The following is a 27537-nucleotide window of genomic DNA, read 5'->3' as shown; positions in this document are numbered from 1 at the left end:
TGATCCATATTTATATTGAATAATAAATATATATATTCATACGTCTCTATTATACTAAAATTCACAAACTAGTATAATATAATACTTGATACAAAATAATATGTCTCCCAAAACCACCTATGTCTTAAACCTTGATTATAATTTTACACAACTTCATTATTTTTGCTACAAGTATATGCATGGATGTAACCACTTGGCTAGTGGGGATAATTTTTATACAAAGGATATTTGTCTATTCTTGAAAAATAAATTAATTTAAAATTTGAAGTTCATAATTTGATTAGTGGTTAAAAAAAAAAACCTATCTAATCAAGTGTAGTTTTACAACATTTATGACCTAAATTATTGTTATACACTTATACCTCAAAGAAAATTATTGCTGCTAGTGGCAAAATCGTAGTTTAATTAATTTAAGGGGTCAAACTGTCAAACGACCTTCGGTCACAAGATTGCTTATCTATGCTTAAACCGACATTAGTCAATAGCCACCATGAGACTGATCCGGACCATTTTAACAAATAGATAGAGACAGGGGAGAACGGTAACAAATCAGGAATTTAGAAATAGAATCAAAGGCAAATCAGTCATTTCGAATTTAAAATATGCAAACGGCAGTTTCCTTTCCAACACTACATAAAGGCCACCGAAGAACTCTTCGTCTTCCTCTTTCACCCTTCTCTTCTTCGTTCTCTGTTTTTTCTCGGCAAAAGGACAATTCTTTCCGGCATTTAGTCGAACAGTTGGCCGTCACCGGACTTCTTTACACGGCTCTCTGAGTTTATCGTCTGAAAAACCGGTCCGGTTGGTCTCAGTTGAAGTGAAGAAGACGGCGAGGGGGTGGAGTATTATATTGTCTTTTCTTTCTGATGACGTGAGTGGGGTGAGTGAGTGTGAAAGAGTTGCAGAAAGATATGGGGAAGGTAGGTTTTTGTGTGGCAGTGAGTTGTGCAGTGGCGTCGTGTGCGATCGCTGCTATACTGGTGAGTCGAAGAGTGAAGAGTACACAGAAGTGGAATCGTGTGATTGGTGTATTGAGGGAACTAGAGGAAGGATGTTCGACGGCGATAGGGAGGTTGAGGCAGATAGTTGATGCGATGGCTATTGAGATGCACGCGGGATTGGCATCTGAAGGTGGAAGTAAGCTCAAGATGCTTCTCACCCACGTCAATAAACTCCCAGATGGGTAATGAGTTAGTTTTTCTCTCTTGCCTGGATTTCTGATTTGTGGGTTTCGTTCTGGACATGGAGATGAGAAGATTTAACGAATGGTCTGGCTTACTTATTTTCATTGTTCTTCTCCGTTCCCGTTCCGCTTAATACTTTATCAAATATTTCTTTTTGGGTATTAAAATTTCTTCTTTCCTGGGGTTCTGATAGTGTTGGTTCTTTAGTGGTTTATAGTGTTTCTTCATTAAGGTTTTACATTCCTGGTGCTTTCCCCTCGCTCCCTGAGATGTTGGTACGAGCCTCATACGGTTTTAAGAAAATATTTAGTTTATCAAGAATTTATTGATATTGCTTGTGGAGTTGCTGTTGATCTTAGCAGGCTATTATCTTTTTAATATGAAGGTCTTTCAGGATGTTGCTTCACTGCCTTTATGGTTGTTGTTGGATTTGGAGTACAGTTTTTTTTCCCCCTTCCTTCATTCCTTTTATGCATTTTACTGTTGCATTTGCTTATGGTGCTATTCTTTCTGGATTCTCTTGTTCCTTTTTTTTCCTTTTTTTCTTCAAATGGGATTATGAATTTACTTTTATCCTCGCTTTATGTATTGTTCGTTATGTGTTCACTGTACAGAAACAATGTACCTCTTGCGAATTTCCTGGTCTCACCTACTGCAAGTCTCTGCTGTATGTTATACTGTTTTGTTGACTTGAAGCAAATGATCAAAGACGATTTGTCACTTGTGTAGACATTTAGGATCTTGTCATATACTTCTAGATTCTTGTACTGCATTGGTTTAATAAACTATATATCTCCTTTGCTTTTATTGCTGTTTTTTTACCGATATTCGTACACTCCTGTTTTGTGTTTATATGTCCACATTGGTTAATCGATGAGTCAAATGATTTGTACAAATTTTGTTCAGGAATGAAGAGGGAACTTACTATTCGCTTGATCTTGGTGGAACCAATTTTAGAGCCTTGAGGGTTCAGCTAGGGGGTAAAGAGTTAAAAATAAAGGGACATGATGTGAAACGTCAACCCATTCCTCAACATTTAATGACTGGTACAAGTGAGGTAGTGGAATACCTATTAAGTTTACCTTTTGAGATGCTACTTTTGAAATGTAATCATGTTTTCACAAGCAATAAAAATGGATATGTTTCTCGCATGCAGGAACTCTTTGATTTTATTGCATCAACATTAAAAGAGTTGGTTGAAAGCGAAGATGGTGATGGAAGGAGAGATCTTGGCTTTACGTTCTCATTTCCTGTGAAACAGTTATCTATTTCTTCAGGTCTGCTTATTAAATGGACAAAGGGATTTGATGTTGAAGACATGGTAAGTGGATGATGTTATAGCCAATAAATTAATGTTCGTACATGCTCCAGAATTGTTGCAAGTTATTTAATTTTTTAACTGGTGCTGACTTTGGATATTGCAATGTTTGGCATTCAATGTTATGGTCCTAAAATTTCATCTTTATTGTCAATACATTTTCGTTTAGTGTCTTCTACCTCCTCCCCCCCCCCCCGGCCCCCCCCCCAAAAAAAAAAAAAAAATAATAATAATTCCCCCAGGTGATATTTCCAATGGGCAAAATTTGTAATTTACAAGTAGAAAGTAATCTAGGCTTCTTGTGAGGGATGAATTTTCATGGCATCATGTTGTTTGACTACACCAAGAGATTCTTCTTGTCGCCCGTCAACAATGAATTTCATTTTATGCTTGTTTTTCCTTAAGGAGCTCAGGGAAAAGGTAAAAAAAAAGGAGAAAAGAAAATAGAGTAAGAGAAAAAATGAATATTTAAATTTGTGACCATCTATGATAAGATTTCATGCTTGATTGATCACTTAAAGGGTAATTTTTCCATGTGAACTACTAGAAACATACTTTTGAGGGGATATGTCATTTCAATTTGTTGTAATTTACATATTAAGATTAGAATTGAGTTTTTCCATTTTAAACATGTGATGTGATGGTGCATATATATAGATATCTAACTTCCAAAATGATCATTTGTTTTGTTAGCACTGGGTTATGGGGTTTTAGAGGAAGACACAAGTGTGTGAACTCTTGAATAAGCTTGCAAAGTGATTTGATCACATATGAACCTTACCTTGTTAAGTCTTTCAAAACAAAGAAAACTTTGGTGTCTACACTGGATAGTAACCACAAATTTGTTATTTGAACCTAATCAGGCACTCTTCTTCGTTGCATTGTGATGACACCAACTATGAATATTTATATGGATTAGGGTTGCCTAAGGAAAATAAAACAATTCAATGGACAAAAATTAGTGGTGGCAAATTAGATGTGGATAAAGAGTTCATGTCCAATGCAGTGAGTTTAGAGAGATGTAAGCAAATCGAGTTAAGAATAACAGGACATTTCCATATCCACATTTGGTTATATTTGGATGAATTTAGATAATGTTCTATTAGTTATTGGGCAGATTTAGATATTTTCCAGATAGTGTTGTTTTTTTTTTTTGATACATGCTCTCCTAATGCAAATTCTCGACTACATTTTGACATCTTTACCATTTTACTGATGAGGATTAGCATTGAGAAGTTAGGGTTCAACAACTGCCCTTTATTCTACTCTTCTTAGTCTTTGATTTTCTTAACCTTTTTATTTTTTTTAATTTTTAATTTTATTTTAAATATTCATTGATGTTCTTTTGTTTTTTATTTTTGTAGAATGTCTGTGAAAATAATCACTTCATCTTAACTAATAGAATTATAGAAGTATGAAAAAAATAATCTAATAAGGTGACTTAATTAGATAATTTTAAGGGTGCATAAAAGGAATACCATAAACAGCCCAAAAGGGAAAGATACAAGGGATTTAAAGGCTAACAATGCCTCAAAGTTAAAAAAGAAGAGTCTAGGCCCCATGTAACAACAATTTGTTTGTTCCTTTGGGGGGGGGTCTAATAAAGGCTTGGGAGCAAGAAGAGAGTGGAGTGGACATCCTTATAGATGGCCTTCCATTTCTGCCAACCACAACGAGCTTTGGGGGTCCATCTGTGAAGTTCCTTTCCAATAAATGCGGGAAACAAAAACACCAAATAGTAGCTTTTTTGCTGTGTCTGCAATAACATAACCACCAAAAGAAGAGGTGAGCTAGTGGCACTTAGTCCCAAAGGGTTGACGGCATCTACATCAGGGTCGGATAGAAGCAAGGACATGAGTCTAAATGGATCTGGAGAAGGGGCAGCCAAAGAAAAGGTGGTTAGACCCTTCGATGTTGGGGCAAAAGATGTAGTAGTGGGAGCTTGGATGTTTCAGCTAATGCAGAGGAATTGGGTTGGAAGGCAGTGAATGCTTGGGGGGGGGGGAAATATGGCCTCTAAAGCATACTAGGTTGCTCCCAAGCAAAAATTGAGGAGAAGAGCCTTTCTCAAAGGAAACCTAAAGGAGTAGGGGTTGGGCATTGGAGAGAGGGGAGTAGGGACCAAATCTGGTCGAGCTTAGGGGTTTGATCAAGGGGATATCCTAGACTCCACTGGAGATGAAGGAAGGGTGGGGGATTCTACATGATTGATGAATATACTAAGTGGATACAATGGGTTGAGCTAGAAGGAGATGTTAGAGCCATCAACAATGGAGAAAGAAATGGCAGAAAGGGCAAAGGTGTGGACGGTGAGTGTAGATTTCCAAGTCTTGGAGGGATTTGGGGAGGGATGGTCCATATAGAATTTTTCTTGAGGAGGTAAGAATAGACCCAATTGACCAAAATGAAGTTCTTTTTGGATGATATTTTCCTAATGAGCTTGAAGGGATTGATAGCTTTGTAGCATGGCTTAAGAACTCGCTCTCGATACCCATCTCTCCAAGCCAAAAAAGAGAAATCTCACTCGAGTTGGTGAGATCTTGCTCAAGATGTGGTTTTTCCCTAGCCAACTTAAGTGAACTCAACTGCCCATCGCAGGGGGTTTTAAGGGCTAGGTTGGGCTCAAAGTTGGTATTCAGCCTATTTTAGGCCTTATAAACACACTGGTGGCCTTAGATTTGTGAGAAAACAACCCTAAGTATGAGTCTAACTCGACCATAAGTTTTAAACTGAAATGTGTAGGAATGAATGTGCAAAGTTATAAAAGATGAAATATATAACCATTAGGACAGATATATGAGAAGCAAGTGATGAGATACATTAAATAACTTAAATAGCAATAGAATTCCATCCATATGAGTACAATAGAACATCATATTCTCGACTTTTTGAGAATACAATAATACAACCATTGTGAATTCAATATAAATCATAAGTTCAGAAAAGAAGTGTTGGGTATGGCTCTTGCTTCACATTTTGTTGCCGACTACCTTCCCCCTGACGCACATGGGGGGGGGGGGTTGCAAAGGCAGCACCCCTAGGCCTGTTGAGACCTTATATTACTTTAGACCTCAAGATTTCCTTTGTAGTTTGGGCTTGGGCCCATTAATAGCTGTTGTGGGGGAAAATGTTGCCTTGGTTGAAGATCTACTTGAAATGGGACTTGATTGATCTTCCTTTGGTATTGTAGATGTGCTAAGAGTAGTTGCAATGGAAGATCCGACTAAAATCCGCAAGAAATTCAACAAATTTGAGAGTTCTGGTGAGATTTGGCAAGAGAAAGTGAGAGAGGTCGAGAAATGACCTCTCTTGTTTGAGATAAGGGTCTTAAAAGGGTGTGGTTGGACCATATCTAGGTCCAACTGAGATATCTTAGTGAGAACTCGAGATCTGAAGAGAGTCGTGAGAACTCTGAGACCTCACATTCTTAGAAAAATGAGATCTTGCTGATATCTCAAACCATGCTTGTAGTCCCTGATCCTCCAGATGCCAAGGCCTCCTCTGAATTTGGGTCTATAGATGGAAGCCCAACTAGTATGGTGGAGAAACTATTGGAGTCCTGACCTTCCAAAGGAAGCTACAGAAGAGAGATTCCATGGCATGATTGGTAGATTTTGGGAGAGCAAAGATCCCTCACCAATGGATGCAACATGGCTCTAACCACGTAGGATAGGAGTTTGCCCTTCAAGAGCTGACGCGAAATCTTGCTTGAGATCTCAAACCATGCTTTGTAGTCCCTAATCCTCTAGATGCCAAGGCCTCCTTTGAATTTGGGTCTACAGACGGAAGCCTAGTTAGTATGGTGGAGAAACTACAGGGGTCATAACCTTTCCAAAGGAAGCTTCAGAAGAGAAATTCCATGGCATGATTGGTAGATTTTGGGAGAGCAAAGATCCCCACCCAATAGATGCAAACATGTTTCTAACCACATGGGATAGGAGGTTGCCCTTTCAAGAGCTGAAGCTTTTCATTGATTTGGTCAAAAAGGGTAGTGAAATGGTGGGCATGAATATGGGTGACGGTTAGAGAGAGACGAAGGTACTTGACAGGAAGGGATCCAAGGGAGAAGCCAGTGATTTATAGGAGGGAGGAAGAGAGGGTATCAGAGGCACCAAAGAGAGAGAGTTTGGACTTGAGAAGGTTGATGCGAAGACCAAAGAGGGATTCAAACAGCTAGAGGGAGGGCATGATATAGAAATAGAGGGAGAATCATCTTTACAGAAGTTCTTGAGATTGTCGACAAAGGCAAGGTTAATAATAAGTTGGAGGGTTTGCAGATTGGTTTTGAATTGAATGCTCTAAAAGAGGATTTTACGAGCAAGGTAGAAGAGGTAGGGGAGAGAGCACAGCCCTATTGGATGCCAATGTGGCAGGAAAAAAAGCTGGCAGGAAATCCACAAGCACAGAGGAGGGGGAGGAGATAATTTGTCAGTTAGATTGGAGACTACCATATCATAGCTGATTGGTTTGGGTAGGATTTGTAACCTTTGAAATGGCTATGGGTGTGTATACAGATGCAGATTTGGGCTTTTTATTACATCCCTAGGTGAGATAAAGACACAGTCACTTGTGTTGTTAACTTGCTGTATTTTGGAATCTCTTGGACTTCTGATTTTCTTTGATCACTTCGTATTTTAAGATCCAGGTCTGGATGTGGTTTGGTTTTACTGCTTTTTGAATGAAATCAAACAATTACTTTTTGAACTTTTGCACATTATGGTTCTCTTGCTCCTTTAGAACCTGGTTCTTCAGTTGGTTGTTTGGCCAGTGAGTTTTGTCTTTTCTGAAGGCAAGTGGCATATATAGTTTGACTTGATTGTTGTGTTCAATTCTTTAATGAGCCCTTGTGTTTCTAGTTGGAACTCAAATTCCCCTGTATAAGTATAGTCACAATTTGACTATATAGGGAACCAAATTCTTCTCATGATCGAAATCATTGTGCCGTGCTTACCAGCTACTTGATATGGCATGATCCTACAATAGTCATATCATCTTCTTGGGTCTTTTGTGTTGAAGGATTTCTAGTGCAACAGTCAAAATGACTAATTTGTGGTGGAACTGTAGGTGGTTGCATTTCCTTAAGACCTCTAGAGCCAATTGTGTTTTTTCCCCATCCATAAAGGGTTTGTTTTTTTCACTTGGGTTGGCTTGGTCTCCCTGTGTATATATAGATGACCCACTCTGAACCTCTATGAGGATTGGCACGGATTGATTTGACATAGCAAGGGATCCTAAAATGTTTCTGTGTTGATATTTTTGTTACCTGATCTATCAGTCACCCACATAATTAAGTCCACACAGGTGCAGGCCCATGATTGTAGTGGGATTGAAATGCCCCTGAGTACAACGGTCTAGCCAAGTGATGCCTCAAAGACTCCCAAGACCCATGACTAGGGGTTGCCTCTTTTTTTTTCAAGCCTAATTTGCATGCTGCAAGTTATAGTTAGTTCTTATTTATTTTAGAAATGAGTAGAGGAACTAATGCCAAGGCACACAATAAGTGATTAAAAGGGTATTTGCTGCACAAAAAAAAAATTGAAAATGTTTTCATTGTGAAGGAGGGTTCGAACCTGACGTAGCGTAGCCCTAGAAAGTAGAGGACCTACAAGGCTTTTAGGGTAGACAACAATTCTTGGTTGGTGGTTAGGAGAAAGAGGTTGCAGCAGCCCTGATCTGATTAAACATGCAAATAAAAACAATTAAAGCAGAGGAAGAACAATTTCAGTCCTAACTAATGAACATAACTAAACAAGAATATAATAGGGAAACAAGGGGATAGGGATCATGGCATCGTAACCCTAATCTGAATGCAGGATTATCAAGATTCCTAATCAAGAATAGTTGCTATCCTAGTCAAGATCAGAATTCTAACAAGAAGTTCAGCAAAGAAAAATGCAAAGACACCTTAGACATTTATCTTCATGAACCTCCTGCCTGAAAAAAAGGAAAAAGGAAAGAAAGCAATATAGGCTAGGATATAAGTTTACCTGATGGCTCCGATGGGCTGCAATTGGGTTAGAGAAAGACAAAAGGAATAAAGGAAAAAAAAAAAAAAAAAAAAAAAGAATTTATGGGTAACGACTAACGAGGAAAACAGAGGAGCTGAAAATTGGAACAAGGAAAAAGTTACGGGACAACTGGAAAGGGAAGACGGAAGGGAGCTTGGGGTTGGAACTAGGCACAAACAGCACAAGAATAGAAAGAAATATTAAGAAAGGAAAATTACAGTAAGGCTGCCGAACAGGAAATATAGAAGAAAGAAGAACAGAAAGGAAAAAAAAAAAAGAAATAAAGAAAGGATGCAGCAGTAAGGTCTGCCAGATAGAATAGGAAAGAAAGAAAAGGAATAAAGAACCAAAAGAAGAAAGAAGGCAGTAAAATATGCTGGACAGAATTATTTCCCCCCCCCCCCCCCCCCAGAATAGTGATAGGCGAAGGAGAGAAAGGCAACAAGAAGGCTGTTGGACAGAAAAAAGAAAGGGGTGGGGGACTTGTTTCACGCAAGGAAGAGAGAAGAATAGAAGAAGAGACTTGCCGTGAGAAGAAAGAAGAGAGAGACGCCATGAGAGAGAAAAATGTGGGAAGCTTTTCATTTAATATTTCATTCATCTAATTCACCCACTGATTCACAATACAAGGCTTTAAATACAAAAAATTTAATCCATTCCAACCCTACAACTGAATTCACGAGAAAAAACCTAAATAACTCGCTACCCAAATCTAATTATAGGCAAAGTTGAAAACGCCAAAATGTAATTAAAAAATTGACCATCAATCCAAACCCAAATTGGACTAACAATAATCCATGCTCAACCCACAAGGACTCAAAACATATCAATTTAACAAAAATTAATATCAAACCATACCCAACCCGCTAGGACTCGAGAAAAGAAAATAACAAACTGTTTGTGGGCAATGCTCCTCGTTGAACCATAGGACTCTAGCATTCTGATAGCCTCTGAACTCGTTGTCCGTCCACATAGATGTTGTCATGGGATGATCTCCACGCTGGCGTCACTGGTAGACTCGAACCTGTCGACTGATGTGCTCATCAGAACCTCAAAGATGGACCTGGGTGTGGCTGTAGAAGTTTTCCAGCTTATGCAAATGGACAAGGAGTGTTGATGTAGCCTCAAAGTGTATAAAGGCTAGTTCTTCCAAGATCTTTAGATGATCAGCAATGAATAACCTTGGGTTGAGTTGCAATTTAGGACTAAAATAGAATTCTGACTTGGAGATTGAACTCTCAAACTAAGCTTTCTTTTCTGATTTATAAATCTGAACTGATTCTTCAAATATATTCTGTGTCTGTCTTGTATCACAAACTGCTGATCTGAACTTTTCAAATATGGAATTAAGGTTAGGGTTTAAAGGGGACTTTAATTGCCTTCACTTGGTACTTTTAGAGCTCGTGGGTGGGCTGTGAAGGGTATGGGGTAGGGTTCTTGAAAGGAAGCTTTGTAATTGTGGAGCTAGGTTTTTGAAAATATATTGTTAGGGTTTATAGTTTCAGAACTATGGTTTTAGGATTAGGCTTCGGGACCTAGGACTAGGTTTTTATAGTTTTAGAGTTAGGGTTCTAAGGATATGGGGTTAGGGTTTTATAGTTTTAGTGTTAGGATTCTAAGTGATGTAGGCCTGGTGTAGGGCTGTTATGGTGGCTGTAATGGAGGGAAAAATTAGAAGAGGAAGAGGAGGAAAAGGGAAGGGAGTGCTCACACTCATGCACCAGCGACATAGGGTCTCACAAATATAACTCAATCCATTCTATTTAATCTAATTTTTTTTATCCTAATACAATATATTTGAAGGACATAAAAGACAAATCCTAGTTGAAATCAAAATAAAAAATAGAACCCTAACCAAAGTCTAGAACACTCTTATGTAGGAATACTAAAACAAATAAAAGACCAAGATCAAAACTACTTGTTTTAAGTCCAACTCTTGTTGGACCAAACCCCAATGGACGAGTTCTTTTGGTTTGGACCAGAACCGATTGAACCGGTATGATATTGCATCACTAAGGATCTACGGCTAGCCATGGAATAAACAGTCGAAATGTCGACCGAAATCACTGCATTTTCGAAAATCGAAACTTAACCTTCAAACACCTCTTTTGCCTCCAAACACCTCTAAAGCCACAATAGCTACAAAGGAAACTTTGGCAGCAATAGAATGTAAAGCATGACCCATACCCAACAGTCCCAAACTTCCCATTTTTTAATTTTTGTTTTGTTCATGCCTTAAATGATCTTGTATTGCCTTGAAATTAATATATGTTTAGTCTAGGACTATGATCTATGATTGTGTGGTGCTAAACTTATTTTTTCTATATTATTTTATACTATTTTAATTTTTTGATTTTAAAAACTATTTTTTGAATTATGTATTTTTTTCATGTATACATGATATATAGGTGAGACACCATCACTTGATCTAGTTGGTCATTGTATTTTGTTGACTTGTTGTATATGTAACCATTCTATCAGACAATTCATGTATATTAATGATTCTATGTCTGTATGCAATACAATTTGTACTTGTCGAAACTAGTCATTTGTTAGTATACTTGAATGATAGATTTTCAATGGAGTTTTTTTGGGTAAAATACTAGTTCCATTGTGTTTATTATCCTTTAAATAGGTAGGAAGCAAGAAATTAGATGAAATTGAGGTCATATAAGGCCTGAAACCTAGGGTTGAAAAAAGGTACCAGGTTTGGACCAAAATTTCGGTTTTTGCCTGGCTCAAAACTTAGGTTTTGACCCAAATTTGTACCTTGGCTAGGGCTTCACAGTTTTAGGGTTAAGATTTGGGAATATAGGATAGTAAGGAATTAGGGTTTTGGAAGGGTGATTAGGGCTTGCGATTGGGATTGAGTGGCAAGAGAGTAGAAGGATAATACATTTGCAATGGGGTGGAATTCTGATGGAGAGATTAGGAGATGTGGATTCTGGGTTTATGATGAGGAAGTGGTTGAATGGGGTAGGGTTTCCAAAGCAGAAACTTAAAAGAGTGGAAGGAGAATGGGATAAATGTTGACTTGTTACTTACCTGTAAGGCTGTAACTCATGTCTAGTAATGGCTGAGATGATGATGGAGTAGTAATGTCTGTTGAAGGAGAATCCTATAAAAAAACCCTAGGTTGCTTACGCGATCATATGGAGATCACCACTCATGAGAAGCTCTAGTGACACCTTGCTCTTAGGCAGCAACACTCATCTTTATTAAATGCATTCTGAATTCCGTGTTCTGTTACATGCAGAGGTCTTCTATGTGTAGCCTTAGTACTGACTTTCTTAGTTGTACTCAACATACACACCAACTTGAATTCAAATAGGACTCTTTCTCACTAACGTGAAATGACTCTTTATCATGTGTCTATAATTAATAACATTATCCCTCATTGTCCTGACATATCCTAGATTGACTTAGACTCTTAAAACTAAAATAAAACATAATAAAAAGACTATTCTACCCTTTCAACTTAAGTTGGGCAAATTTACATTATTGGATCATTAAACTAAAAGAAAAACCTATTTTCGTACTTGGCCTAAACATTGAACTTATGGGCTCATAGAAATAGGCCCATGACTAGGTAAACCTGCTGAATGAAAGCCCAACACCCCTGTTTATCAACCCTCAGTTGATTTCAAAGCAAAATTGGCCAATTTGGTGCCAGACCTACATCAAGTTTGAGAAGGAAAAGCAGGTTCAGGTTCTAACACCGTTGATGGAAATGAGAGAGATGGAAGGGGAAAGAAATCAGGTTGGAGAAGAAGAAAGTGATTTAATTGTTACCTTCTTGAAGTTCCACCAAGAGCAAATTCTTCACCCTTTCATTTTCCCTGTTTTTATTTTTGGGGGGGGGGGGGGGTTGTGCAGAGCAGAAGTTGTTTGGCGGACCTAAGATTTTCACCTTCAAAGCAAGTACTAGTCCACCGGTAAAGTTATTCCAGTTATTTCTTTTTGTCTTGCTCTCCTTGTCAGCATTGACTGTAGATGACTTTAATTCTTATATACATTGGAAAACCTGTCCTATTGATTGTATACGGTCAAGGAGCCTCTTCCCTCATGTCCGTGGTTGATCTTTTGTGCTCTGCTTTAGCTGGACTACACTGAGCATTTTAAGGGCTGCCCCCCCCCCCAAAAAAAAAAAAAAAAAAAAAAAAGAAGACTACCATTGTAGGGTGGGAGAGTATCATTAAGCCATCAGCTGATCTATGTTTCATGGTTTCTACTGGCCACTGGCCATTGGATCTCTCACTTAAAACTTGGAACTGTGAAAGTCCTCATTTTTCTGGTGGTGGTTATTTTGCTTGTTACGCCTTTATGGTGGTACAAGCCCCCTTTGGTTGAATGTAAATATTAAAATAACCATCAAAGATGTCTCATTTGATAAGTCTGTCAATACTTATATTCAATAAATCTTTGCTAGGTTCCTTACTGTTGAATGCTCAGAATGAGTATATGCATGATGTTAAAGGGTTAAACGTTTTATGGATGGTGATATCTTTCCTGTTACTTACTGTCAGGTTGGAAAAGATGTTTCTGAGTGTTTACAGGAAGCATTGGCCAAGAAAGGGTTAGATATGAGGGTGGCAGCATTGGTGAGTACTGACTTAGTGACGGTTCACTTACTGTGCTTTTGGTGACTTGTCATATGTGTGAACTGTCTTATTAACCATTTAATTGTACTTTTCTTGATTACTTCTGTAAAGAGTCCTTTTTATTTATTTATTTATATTTATTGTGGGGTTTCTTGATGACCATGTGTTATGTCCAATGGAATGTATATGACATGTTGTGTATGGATGAATATTGAAGTGCATCATCAATTACATGAAATCTAGTAGTTTAAGAATTGGCTTGTCTACTTTTCACTAAGAGTACTTGTGTACTGATCTGGATATCCAATCATTACATGCAACACAGAGCCTTTTAAGCATTGGCTTGTCTACCATTTGCTTTTGATTAGTTGTGTCTTTTGACAAGAAGCAAACCAGAGAACCAGCAAAATGGCAGGAGGAGAAGAAGAAGAGAGAGGTGGGAGAGTAGTAAAATGTGGATGAGTAGTAAAAGAAAGTCTTTTCTGGAATCTTGAAATTGTAGCTGTTTAGTGAGGCCATGAGGTGGGATTTCCGGCATTATGAGAAAACCCATGTTGGTGGTGGCTTTCCGCCTGCCTCTCTGCCAACCCCACCCTCTTCTAAGTCTCACAAAATCAACTGGACTTTGGAGAAAAATTCTGGGTTAGATGCAGTGATCATATAAAAACTACTGAAAAAATGTAAAGCTGCCACAGCCTTGTAGCAGCAGTGGTGGTTGACAGTGAATGAGGAGCTGTGTTTGAGAATGTCTAAAGATAGACATGGAGTTGGGTATTAATGTTGGTACCTCGAGTCACAATTCAAAACTATTTTTTAATAAACTCAACAAGGCGACGGACTGTTTAGAATGTTTAGATGATGGATCTTAACATGCAGCAGATTCATCGGACCTTCCACTGCCATGAGACAAATCTGCTTACAGTTTCTGCTAAACAACCCCCCCCCCCGGCACTGCGGATGAGGAAAGAAAGAGAGAGAAGAAGAAACAGTAAAGATATAGAGGAAATCCAAGGATTTAGAGGAGCTTAGTGTCACAGAATTAGTCTTCTACTGAGCTAACCATTTGAGCACTTAGCACTCCACAAGTACTAAGTCAGTCTACAATGTCTCCAAGAGAGTTGGGAAGAGAAGGTAGGAGGATTGCATGAGATTTTGAAATAATGAAAGTTATATTAATACTAGAACTCACAAGCTGGGAAACTCGCTTTGTGCCTTATCCCAATGAGACTATTTCTATTTATAGGCACCTCAATGTACGATGAGTGGTTAGTTAGAGTCCGATTGTAAGTCTGTTTCCTTTATTATCTCACTTTCCTAGTCATGTTTGTTCACCTAATAGGTTAGGGATGTGGTTGGGTTTTTTGTTTTTAGCGTAGCAGTCCATGTCTGAGTCTTCCATGTAAAGTTGTAATTGTCCAATATTAAAACAAACTGGACTTGTGTTTTGTTTATTGCTGTGCTGAGGTTTCCCTCTCCCCTCTCTTTAGGAGTCCTCTCTTTCTTGTGCTGTAAATTTTCTAAGTATCAGACATTTTGCTGGTTTTTCATCCATAATAGTAAGTTCTGATCTGAACATATGCTGTTCTTCTTCTTCTTACCTAAATTCCCCAATACTTAATTTCCCCTCTTTTTTCTAGTTTCATTTTTGCTAAACCCAGCCATTAAAATCCTTCTCTTGTCCAAACTAACAATTGTAATCCATCGAAAATCTATCTCACAAGTCACAAGTCACAGCCTATACATCCCCTTCATCCAATCTAGAGTGCAAACCAAATTATCACCCAAGATCTAAGGTTTTAGCCCACTTCTTTTGGATTTCAAAATCCCATGAAACCCAAAATTGAAACCTAGATCAATCTTACCATCAGGACTGTCCTAAACTTTAGGGATCAGCCCCATACACTAGAGTTCCATCCAACCACTACAACCTATGTTGTTGTGTATCTCTAGAAATCACCCCGAAAATCTCAAAACCTGTATTTTTTCAAGAAACCTACTTCTCCACATATGATTTGTTTTAAACTTGAAACAATCTTTTATTAAATTATTCCATACGCACTCTCCAAATCATGACCAAACAAATCACCCATGACCCTAACTGGTACACCCAATCTTAATACCCCAACCATCTCAACCCAGCAAAATTAATAAATATCTCCATTTCAAGTGACAAACATCTTAACCATCTTATTGCACAAGCAGTCTTTCAATCTTTCACCATCATTCTTTAACATTGAACAATAGTCATTTGAGTTGGTTGTTGACAGATCCTGTTATTGGCTGTTAGTTGAACTTTTTCTTTTGAACCCTTAGGCTACATCAAACAAGTAGCGAACGGGTTCATCCTTGCCTTGTTCCTCTTAAACTCTGAAATTACTTTGATTCTGTCGGAGAGAGTTCCAGAAAAATGCTGTTAGCTATTGTCCATAGACAAATGGTGCGAAAACTCTTCTCTATCCATAGGACTTAAAATCTAGCTCTTCTTTCTCTGTGTGGGTGTGTGTGTGTGTGCCGGGGGGGGGGGGTAGATAAACATAAGGGCTCTCAGGGACTCAAGGTTACAGGAATCACATTCATTGGCCATTTCTCAATAATTGTGGAGACAACTAAAAGAGAATCTGTTTCAAGGTGTCTACCTTTGTTGGGAGCAAGCACTATAGTCTAATTTCCTGGTCTAGATAACTTCCTAACCAATCATAGTTTTTATTCCCTGTGTGTTGCTGCTTCACTTTTTTATTTTTATTTATTTATTTATTTTAATCTCATAAGCCTTTCTTAGGAAGTGTTCATAGTCTTGCTTATGCTCTAGCTGATTATTTTGGCCCCTTCTCATCATGAGTTCATGACATCTCTGTGGTTGGTTGTAAAATTATAGGCGGCATATTGTTTAGCTTTTGTGGAAAGTATTTCTGGCTGAAAAGGGCATGTCAGTTGAATATGAACCTTCAGATAGGAGCTACAAAGTACCTCAAGGCCTTATCATTGTGACTTCTTGATTGCTGTGAGGCTTTGTCTTTTTTCATGGAAATGCATTCCACCATTCCTCAGCGAAAGTGCAAAATATTGATGTGATTACGGAAAATTGGTCTTTAATCTGCAGATTCGTCCATATGAACATCTCGTTTTTTTGGTGGAAAATATGGACTGGAAACCACCCAGTAGCTTTGGTATTTTCTTTGCTTCTTGCACATAAGGAACTGTTTGACTATTTTCTGACGGCCAAATTGCATCCTCAGTTGACTGTGAAAATGGCCCGACAATGACAAAAACCCTCCCCACCCCCAAAATGAAAAAGGGGAGCAGAGACTGGTTCTTCTTGAAGAAAACCTCTTGTGATGTCTCTTCTCAGTTATCTTTGGTACAATTCTAGAATGCACCTTGGACGTAGGGTTTCCGAGTTGCTTAAATTGTCAATTTCATGTATTATTTTGGAACTAATTTGTGCCCCTAAAGGATGAGCACGCACCTGAAATATTTGATAGGTCATTTGCAAGTACTTGATTTGATAGACTGGTTGAGTTGTCCTCATTTATGCTTACTGCATTGAGTTAAACAGTTGACTTATTTTCTTGGTTTTAATGTGTGGATGACGTAAACATGTAAAACGTTTGGCTTTTCAGTGCTTGAATGAACACACTTTTAGCTAGATGTCCTGATTAGTGATTTAGATGAAGTAACATGTAAAACTTGGCTTTTCAGTGCTTGAATGAATACGTATTTAGCTAGATGTCCTGACAATTTAGTAATGTTTTGAATGCAGGTGAATGATACTGTGGGAACATTATCTCTTGGGTATTATGATGATCAGGATACTGTGGCTGCGGTGATTATTGGCACGGGAACTAATGCTTGCTATGTGGAACAGACAGATGCAATTATTAAGTGTCAAGGTTTTCTTACAAATCCTGGAAGCGTGGTATCTTTTCTACGGCTCCATTGATCTTAGAATATTCTTTGTTGGTTGTTTCTGAAGCACTACTCTTTTTCTGGTTCTCTTTCTATATTAAGTCAATTTTTATGGTCAGGTTATCAACATGGAATGGGGAAATTTTTGGTCATCTCATCTTCCAAGAACATCATATGATATGGATCTGGATGCTGATAGTCATAATCCAAATGATCAGGTATGTCTCAACTTTTGATAAATTCTATTTGTTGCAGTGTTCTCCAATGATTCTGTAACACAGCCTTGTGATTTCATGCTTCAGGGATTTGAGAAGATGATTTCAGGAATGTATCTTGGTGAAATTGTAAGGAGGGTCATTCTTAGAATGGCACAGGAGACTGATGTTCTTGGGGATGTTTCGTTCAGGCTAACTGTGCCTTTCACCCTAAGGTATGGTTCATGTATGGAATTAACTACTTCCATTCTCTTCCCCCCCCCCCCCCTCATTATATGGATCCATGGTTCTAGATCTTGGTTTTTGGTGGCCACCTTGCTAGGCCAAAAAAAGTAGATCGCAGCGAATAGGGATAATTTCCCCCTCCCAAATTGTTGGTTTTTTTTCCCTATATAAAAATAAAAAAAACGCATTGGGTTTTAAATCTCTTTTGAGACCAACACTTGCTGTCCAGCCTGTTTCAGGCATTATAAACATGGTGGCCTCAGATCATGAAAATAGTAATGCAAATGTGAGTTCAATTTCGGACCCCAAGTTTGAAACTGCTACTCTGGAGATGCACCCTGGAATGGCCTATTATTGTACAAATTATATACTCATTATGAATACATCGATTGAAGCCACTTGTTTCTTTTACCATCTGTTGTCCTTTCTCATATTTATTTGGAAGCCTTGATTTTTGTAGGCTTAAACTGGCAGAACTTGCAAGCTCTTGATGGGATAGAGTTAAAATTCTCAACTCGGTCTAGTCAGAGAGCTTTAATACCTTAGTTTGGGTTGAAATTTTGGTTCAAGGAAGATGTCGAATTGAGATCTTGACTCGACCAATATGAGTTCTCTTCTTTTTTACACTCGCCTTCCATCTCATCTCAGGGTCTTGAAAAAGCGAGATACATCATGAGTGAGATCTAGCCTGTTCTTGAGCCATTTATTGATTGGAATCTCTTACCCGTATGAATATTTATCCAATTTCAATTTAGGTTTCAGTTTGGTTGGAATCCTCTTGCAACTGTTTTTAAGTTTCGTCTGAAATCAGTTTCATTCAAAATGTTATATAAATGTTCCTTCCTACAATTTTAAGCCCGTATGGCCGTAACTGATACTGTCTTGGTTTCTTCAATGACTGTGCTCTCATTTAGAAAAGTCACCTACGTCATTGACATTGTTTACCTTCCGGTACCACCCAGTCTTATCATTTGCTTGATTTGTATCTGTATGGTGCTGTGGCTGCAGCTCTGTTTAAGATCCCTTGCCCTTCCTTTTCTTTCTGAAGTTATAAAAACTGGGTGTGACGGTTATGTTTGTGAGGTGCAATGATGCAGTCTAAGCGACTGTTACTGACACCTTAGGTGTCCTGAACTGTACTCTTTTTCATGATAGTTCAGTTTTTCATCTTTATCTCCATCACAGTACATGGTTATTTTGCTCTTAGCCTATGATTTGTGGACTTTAGACAACTTATACTTTCCAAAAATTTGCCACATTGTTGCTACTTCCATTTACTGGAAATTCGAACCATTGGGGATAATGCAATAGTATTTTTCTAGATGAGTTGTGGTAATGGTTTATTACATTGCTATGTATTGTTTATTGGTTCCCGGATGCATGTGTCGTGGGGAGTACTGATATCTGACCCTGTGTGAGACTGGAACTGGGAAGCTAGACATTGCTCCTCATTGCATGAGAAGCTTCTGATTCTTTTTTGCGTTATATGATCATGTGATGACATTTAAGTCCATCCAATCGAATATAACTTACGAAATATATGAGAGCCTATATATTCTTCTTTACAACTTCAGAAGCATTAGATGAAAAGCAATTGCAGAAAATTATTCTCCATGGTTATTGATGGTGCTACAATCAATTATTTATCATGCCTTGTAAGTCATAGAGGGTGGGTTTTGGTGCATTAGTAAAGGTTTGATCTTGTGACCATATGTCGTTGGTTTGAGTTTTGAAACCGCTTCTTTGTGGTAAAGCATGTCATCAATGACATTGTGAACTTATTTCTGACATCATCAACATACTTTGTAATATGGTTTGACTGTTGTAAGATCAACATATTTTTATATTCTCCTTGGCCCTGTTTATCTACTGGAAAATAGTTGGGTGCAAATGCGGCGTAATTGTATGGTTTGTCCACAAAAATTTCAAAACAGGCAGGCATAAGTGTGAAGACACTTGAAACCATCCCACTCTTCTCCAAGGTTGAAACCGTCTTGGTTTCTTTCTATTGAAGTTTTTTTGGTTTTTTTTGGGGTTGGGGTTGGGGTTGGGGGGAGGGGGGGGGGGTGTCCCCAACAATGGCTGAGTGCAGTTTCTAGTGAATGAAATACATGGTTAAGGCCTTACTCCTAGTATGACGTAAGATAGAGTTATTGTTATGTGCACACTCAACATTGAGCACACTGTCAGACAGTTACAAAGCGGTGTGTAGCTAACAAGGTTTGAAAAGCTAGAGTTTGTTTAGATATCTGTTTGTCTCTCATATGGGTGTGAATCATTTGCCTCTCTTATTGGATCCTTGTTGTCGACCTCATTAAGTTGTGAGTTGTGACTAGACTAAGATGATGACGATGTTGGTTGAAATTGAAGGCTTCTTACAGTGCCTGAGTGCAGTTTCAAGAGATTAAGGAACCCCATTTGGAAATTGACAGCAGAGGGGAGGGGCACTCATGAACTTGGTAGTGTGCAACTTTTTTGAGCTAGCTTCGTGTATGGTTTCCCATGTAATGGGAAATTCCATTGTTTACAACTATAGCCTTCTCTTTCTTGCTTTGTATCTCCATTATATATGGGGCCATAACTTCTCTTTCCCAATCTTTTTTTTAGCCAAACAAATGACCCTCAATGGAATGAGAATAGACATTTTTAATGTATAATATGCTTGCTAATTCCAGTGTTTGCTGCCAGCCCTGAGCCTGGGTAAAGGAGAGTTGATGCGCCAGGTTGATTGCTGGCAACTGAATAAAAGAAAGAACCTAGCCTAACCCTTTTTACATGAATTCTATAACCTTATATGGACATCATAGGCCTTTTATCTAATATGCCCTCAACTATAGCTGATTTGAAGGCAAGGATCCATGTTGCTGACCTTATTTAGTTGTGACAAGGCTTCTTCTTCTTGTTGTGTATGCTGGATACGTGAAACCATCTTTATGTATATTGTGTGGTTTTTATTTTTATGGATTTATTTCTATTATTAAAATGAATATTTAATCTAAGACATATAGTGGTCCATGTCCCTTTTTCTCTGTTGGGGACCTGGGGTTGCTTTGTCAATTAAATTTTTTTTGGGATGCTTCATGTATATTATCTGTATCCTATTAATTGCGATTTTGACAATTGGAGATAGCTTCTCCTGCAAATCAGGGGGTTGAGGCTGTATGCATTTGCCCTTTTCCATCCCTACCAGCTCCAAGAGCCCCATGCACTGGAATGCTTTTTATTTTCTTATGGAGCAAGAGCAAGGCTTACACACTTCATTCGGTTCACCTTGCTTTCCAGTCATCTAATTTTCCTGGTACTAACATTTGTGCTATTACTGATTTACAAATCCAGGACTCCATTGATGGCTGTCATGCACGAGGATGATTCTCCTGACTTGACAGAAGTGTCCAGAATATTAAAGGATACTTTCGAGGTAAATAGCAAGGTGCTTCAATTTGGATGAGTTGGTTTCTCTGATTGACATGGGATCCATTGGTTATTCTAGATATGAAATACAATGAGCGGTTTCCTCGGTTTTGTTTTCCTTTACAGATAGATGCTGTTCCTTTGAAAGTAAGGAAGCTAATTGTGAGAGTATGCGATGTGGTGACACGCAGAGCTGCCAGACTGGCAGCTGCAGGCATTGTGGGTATCTTGAAGAAAATTGGGAGGGATGGAAGTGGCGGCGGAAGAAGCATGGCTGTAGGTGAATCAACCAAAATGAGAACAGTTGTAGTCATTGAGGGTGGACTATATTCAAGTTATAATATGTTCAGGCAGTACTTAAATGAAGCTGTTGCTGAAATCTTAGGGGAGGAAATGGCCCCACACGTCATACTCAAAGATACAGAGGATGGGTCTGGAATAGGTGCAGCTCTTCTTGCTGCTGCCAATTCATCCTCCAGTGTGGCTAATGATAATGTAACGTTGCTATAAAATATATATTTATATAGAAGTAAAATATATTTTTCCATGTAAAATGTAGAATTCTTTTTCCATATTCCATTCAAATATATATAAAAAAGCATTGGTGTTGTGTATAGCCCGAAGGTTTACATACTGTTCCTGTGGGTACAATTTTTTATGTTTTTGTTCTTAATCCAGCATTGATTCAGGTTCGAGTTCACATTATTTTCTTCATGTTTTGGTGTTTTGAATGAAATGTGGTTTTTTGGCAGATGAAGTGTGATTTAAGTGGAGAGAAAACCGTAAAGGCTGTCCTTTGCTCTGAATATACTTGTTTGCTAATCCCTGAAGGGCATTCACTTGTTCCTTCAATTGATGGACGCTTTGGAAAGTCTCTAAAGCTCGGTTCTTCTACCAGTGGTGTGTAACTCTGAACCTGATATCTCTCTTCCAAAAGCTCTATCACGGTTGACTCTGTGGACCTTCAGAGGTGGTGTGTGCCAAGGCCGTGAACAACAGGTTGTTGCAGGTGGTGGTTCCCAGATCTGTTGTCTGCTTGAAACTGGTTGCAGCAAGATGCCAATTACATTTCTTGCGAAGCTGTATAGTGGAGGTGGTGGTACTGGTGAGTACACTTGTATGGGATATTCATGCGGCCAATGATTGTGACTGGGCCACTATGATATGTTTATGGGCTGAGGGCACAGTGGCTAAGTAATTCTTATATAAATGTGCTGAAAGCACTGTGACATACGTGATGTGATGATTTCACTCTTAAGCATAAATTAAGCGGCTTTTATGCTAATTTTGCTTTGATACTATTATTGCACAAATGGCCTTTAGTACGATTATGGTATGAGACATAAGTTATATTCAGATCATGCATGTCATCATAGTAAAATCCATGGGTAGGCATTCTCAATGTTGCACCCCTTGCCAACAAGGAGAGAGGTGTTGGTCGGCTAGTGTGGGCTAAGTGATGAATTATGATTAGATGTGATATAATATGTTTGGCCACATTGTTGCTCTTGGGAAACATGAGTACTCCAAAGGGGAAGTGTGAGTACCCCCAACGATCCAGTGGTGTCATTGTGTATGCATCAGTCGCAATGGCACCTTGGATGACAAGGTAGGACTGATGCAACATAACCCTCATGCAACTTAGGCATATTGTTTGCTAAAGCATATGAATATTACATCATGGCATGATATGTTATTATGTTGTAGTTGTGCATTAGTTATCCCGGGCCGGTGGGGCCCCCCCCCCCCCCCCCCCGGGGATCTCTTTGGCTAGTGGGGGTCCACTGTGCGGCGTAGGTGAGCATTTAGCTATTGATTTGTTGTAACTCGAGATTATGGGGAGGTGTCTCCATTCTTGCGGTGATGTTCAGGTTGATAGAAGCAGATTTCCTAATGAGGTGATCTCTTTGCTAGTTGTGGTGGATATCAAACATGTGCAGTCATCAATTCAGCCGCGCTTAATTATCTTTTGAGTTCTATGGTTTGAATATGGTATACATATGGTCGCAGCAATAGGATCCTGGATTGGCTGGAGATACTTGATGAGGGATCTTAGTGTTGCACTCAATCTAGAGAGCTAGATTGGGTGTGACAATCAGTGGTATCAGAGCATGGTTGCTCCGGATTGTTCCAAATTCCTCATATTTCCTGATTATCTTTGTTAGGGTTAGTTAAAAGTTTGATGCTAAGGCAATAGATTAGAACTAGAGAATAGGTAGATAGGACTTAAAAAAGCTATCGCATTACCAGTATAGCTATAATTACAATAGCTAATTTCAAGCCAAAATGGTGAGAGGTAAGCACAAAGTGCAAAATACATTAGCAGGATACTGTGTAGGTTCGTAGAACTTGATACATTTGAAATAGAAAAAGGGGGATTGGGATGCTGCTATAGCTAAAGTTGAGTTGGTCCGGGGTGAAGACCTATATAGTCTTGATGCCTCTAGTCCATCTGAGCAAAGCTTGTGGAGCCACCTAGGTAAGCTTGAAAATCCTGTCCTTGAGAGTGTGAGATGCAGGAATGGTGGTAGAGGAGCAAGCATCGACAGTTGGAGTAGTTAGATTCAATGGTGCTAGATGGGCAGCTATAGACTATGTTGCCTAGTGAGGGATATCCTTGGCCCTAGTCTCTGAATGTCTTGCTTTAGGCTGTCCCTTGGTTTTGGCCTCTCCACTTTGAACCTTTTAAAGACAAGCTGTTGATATTTTTCTCTTATATATAGGGGGTTTGACTGAAATGGGTAATTCAGGAGGTCGCATTAATTTTGGGGAATCTTTCAACGATCGCCCTAAGTTACCCTCTAAAATTAATGTCATCCCCTGAGTTACCTAGTATATCACTCGAAACCCATATTAGTAAAACTGTATTATGGAGAAGATGCAAGAATGGAAAAAGAGAAGTGGCTGCAGATGGTAGATGAATACGAGTTAATCGTAGAGTTTTTTTGTTTAACGATATTTGTTTTTTCTGAGCTAGGAGCTTATTTAATAGTATTCTTGTCTTTTTTTAAAGTTTAACTTGCTTACATCAGCAGTTAATTAATTTTCTAATGATAGAAGGTGTTGATATATTTTCCTCCTATAGGGGGCTTGGTTGGTAAATTGGGTAACTCATGGTGTCACAACCCGGTACCCTTTCTGGAATACCCGGAGGTGTGATCCGCAACCCGAAGATCAAGTTTAGGGCGATCATATACTCACATAGCACAATAATATACTGTATTAAAGTAAATTAAGGAACAATCAAGTATAGATCTCAGAAGGATCATAAGAGAATATCAGAGTGTGGAATAAAACAAAATCAGAGTATAGAGTATAGTGGAAATAACTCTAAAATCGAAGCGGAAGGTAGATCGAATTCTCTAATTACTCCAACTGATAAAGGAAACTAATAATCATTCTTAAACTGAACATAATATCTATGTCCATCAGATAGTGTCTAGACTCGAAGACTGTGTCTAGACTCAAACGTCTTCGACTCCAACACAGAACACTCTAGCTTCAAGATTTGACTAATTTTAGTATGCTCTGTCGTCATACAAGTATGCTTCGCTATAATGTTCGTAATCGCCAGTATCTTGGAAATCATACGAGTCACACGCCGTGGCTTGGTAGTTCAGGATCTCGTAGTTATCAATACATGCAACACAATTTAAAGAAAATATGTCCCATAAAGGGTGAGCTCAAAAGAACTCAACAAGCAGTTCAAACACAATTAACAATTATAACAATCACAATCTCAAGAACAAGAACAAGGCATAGATGCAAATGATATGTAACAATGATGCTAGTATGCTTCTAACTCTATATATGCTGATCTCTAATGGCAGACATGCATTAAGAGAGAACACCATACTCCTCTGGGTAGTCTCAGTCATTCTTCCCTCAACCTTTTTGGTATCTTCGGTTCTCCGCGGTTAGTCAGGGCATCATTCTAGAAACTTTTCATGGTTGGGGTTTAAATCACCACTCTCTCACCCCACCATTGGTATGAGTATTGGCACGTGTCAGGATTATACCTAGCCCAATGCACGTCATCTACATCTATTTTAGGGTCGGATACGCCAATTCCTCGCTTCTCGTGATCCTTTATGGTACCTTTCCCCTTAGAGTCACCATCTCCTTCTTGGCTACTTAGACTCTAAACCCTATTGGTCATCCACATATAATAAACGGGAAGCTCTAGTGTCCCCTCATGCTCCTCGCCTTCTTGGGCGCCCACGAGCCTAAGCTTATTATGTGCGACCTTACCAATGAATGGCCCTCATAATGTGATTTGTCCTCTCATGAGTTGGCTACCGGTTTTCAGTGCCCACAAATCCCCATTGCTGCCATGGGTCACTCGGCCTCAATACCCCTTCCGATAGGGTCAGATATGTCACATCCACCCAGCCAGTACCCTATCTGGAATACTCGAGTGTGTGATCCACAGTCCCGAAGATCAAGTTTAGGAACGATCATATCTATTTAGCACAATAACATAATCAAAAGCAAGAACAAATTATAATATTCAAGTAATTTATTAACAAAAGTCAAGAAAGGATCTCAGAAGGATCACAAAAGAATATTAGAGTGTGGAACAATAAGATACCAATCAAAGACAATTGTAGAGTATAGTGGAAATATACCCCACAACATATGTGGAAGGTAGATCGAAATTTAAAGCCAAGCTCTAAGCTAATACATGTAAAAGTAAAAGTCTAGAAGAAAAGAGAAATCTAATCAACATCTTCCATCGGTTCTTCTTCTTATTTGATCTTCATCTTCTTCACTTTTGGGTTGTGCTCTTGTAGCTTTAGGTTAGCATCAAGCTCACGATCCCATCGGCGAACAAGACGATGCAGGCTGCCATGAATAGGAGCCGTTAGAGCAATCCAAACCTGTGTGCTAGCTGGCCCATTGGTCATAACCTTCTCTAGAGACTTCCGGAGCTGCATCATATATGGAAGGGTCCTCCGTACTGTGGCACGGGTTCTCTTCCCATCCTACAAAGTCATCTAAAAACAAGTATATCCAATCACAATAAGCATCTTCACATACAATCAAAGGCAAACATAAATGCAATGATATGAAACAATATATGCAAGTATGCTACTAACTCTATATATGTATGTTGGTCTCTATTGGTAGACACGTTTTAAGTCATAGCACCATACTCCTTTGGGTAGGGTCTCAAATCACTCTCCCTCAACCATCTTGGTATCTTGGGTTTTGTTGGTTGGTAATGGGTCTTGAAACCTTCTCGGACAACCTTGGCTGGGGTTTAGGTCAACACTCTCTCACATCACCGTTTGGTCTGAGTAGTGGCACGTGTACAGGGATAATCTTAGCGCAATACAAATCATTTACTGAGTCATATCTACTTAGGGTTAGATACGTCCATTCCTCGCTTCCCGCGATCCTTTCCGGTACCTTTCCCACTAGAGTCACCATCTCCTTCACGGCTACGTAGACTCTTAACCCTATTGGTCATCCACACATAGTAAACAGGAAGCTGTTGGTTACCGGTCTTGAGCGCCCACTTCTCCCCATTGCTGCCACGAGTCACTCAGTCTCAATTCCCCTTTTGATGGGGTTAGATATGACAAGGGTTTCCTAGCCAAACACTTCTAGACATGTCCTAGGTATGTCAATCAGTAGTCAAGGAAAGAGTCAAGGGGCACCATAGGAAAGCGTCCTATACCACTTCCACTGGTGTCCAAAGACAGAGACGCCAATAGGGCATTCTCCCTTCCACAATTACAACCTAGGCATTCACAACATATCATGATTCCATACATATCACATCATAGCCCAAATCATACTCACGTAAGTCCATAGTCAATTCCAATATGTAAATAACATTGTAAACATGCTACTATAGTTACAGAAGTGACACAATGCTAAGAAAGTAAAACAACAGTAGTTAAGTCATGCATACAAGTCATATCATAAAAAGCATGTAAATAGGCATATTGTGAGTTGGAATACTCACCTCGTAATCCGAACTTAATCTTCAAGTAAGAGATCGGAGAACATATCCAAAATCACCTAAACAAGCTTGAGAAAACATGTATAGGTCATAAGAAGTAAATTCAAGAGATAGGAGTCGAAACGGAGCTCAGCCTTGGTCGATAGGTTGGTCTACTGGCCCAATCGACCACCCATCGACCAGTGTGAATAGTATGCGACAACAAACACTAAATCTGTCATAACTTCTTCGTTTTAAGTCTGATTGCTCCGAAATTCGAAGGGGAGCTCCACATAAACATACTGAGACTACCTAGCATGGATTAGACACCATCCATGGTCAAAATCAATGACTTTATAATTTGGAAACATGACTTTCTATTTTGATCAAAAACAAGGTTTTCAATGAAAACAACTATGGTTGCAAAGGAGAATTAAGGATTCACTCAAGAGGATCATTAGCAATAGATCAGAGATGAATACTAACATGAGAATGGATCTATCATGCTAGAGAATTAAGATTAAACATGCATTCATGAAGATATGAATGATCTCTTTTATAAAATCAAATATGGAGATTATAACATCAATGGAATGAATGGAGATTCATTCAAAAGGAATAGAATGTAGTAGATCATGCTTAGAAATTGATAAGAAACAAGTCTACAATAGGTTAGAACAACAACTTACAAGGATAATGAATCATGTTAACAAAACCAA

General features: G+C 38.8%; 1 protein-coding gene across 1 annotated transcript; it reads left to right on the top strand.

The window, feature by feature from the left end:
* The first annotated feature begins 632 nt into the window (after positions 1-632).
* Positions 633-21541, top strand: LOC149002286 (hexokinase-3-like). The gene is made up of 9 exons (XM_089136508.1): positions 633-1183; positions 2091-2241; positions 2341-2505; positions 13037-13111; positions 16872-17027; positions 17137-17235; positions 17320-17447; positions 20794-20875; positions 20995-21541. Exons 1-9 carry the CDS (start codon positions 912-914, stop codon positions 21376-21378), a joined length of 1512 nt encoding a protein of 503 aa, XP_088992634.1. The 5' UTR covers positions 633-911; the 3' UTR covers positions 21379-21541.
* The last annotated feature ends 5996 nt before the right edge of the window (positions 21542-27537 follow it).

Source organism: Hakea prostrata, chromosome 10 (assembly GCF_041222555.1).
Source record: "Hakea prostrata isolate BN-2017 chromosome 10, UWA_Hpros_2, whole genome shotgun sequence".
Lineage (NCBI taxonomy): Eukaryota > Viridiplantae > Streptophyta > Magnoliopsida > Proteales > Proteaceae > Hakea > Hakea prostrata.
Note: the sequence above shows the minus strand (reverse complement) of the source record. Positions and strands in the feature narration are given on the sequence as shown.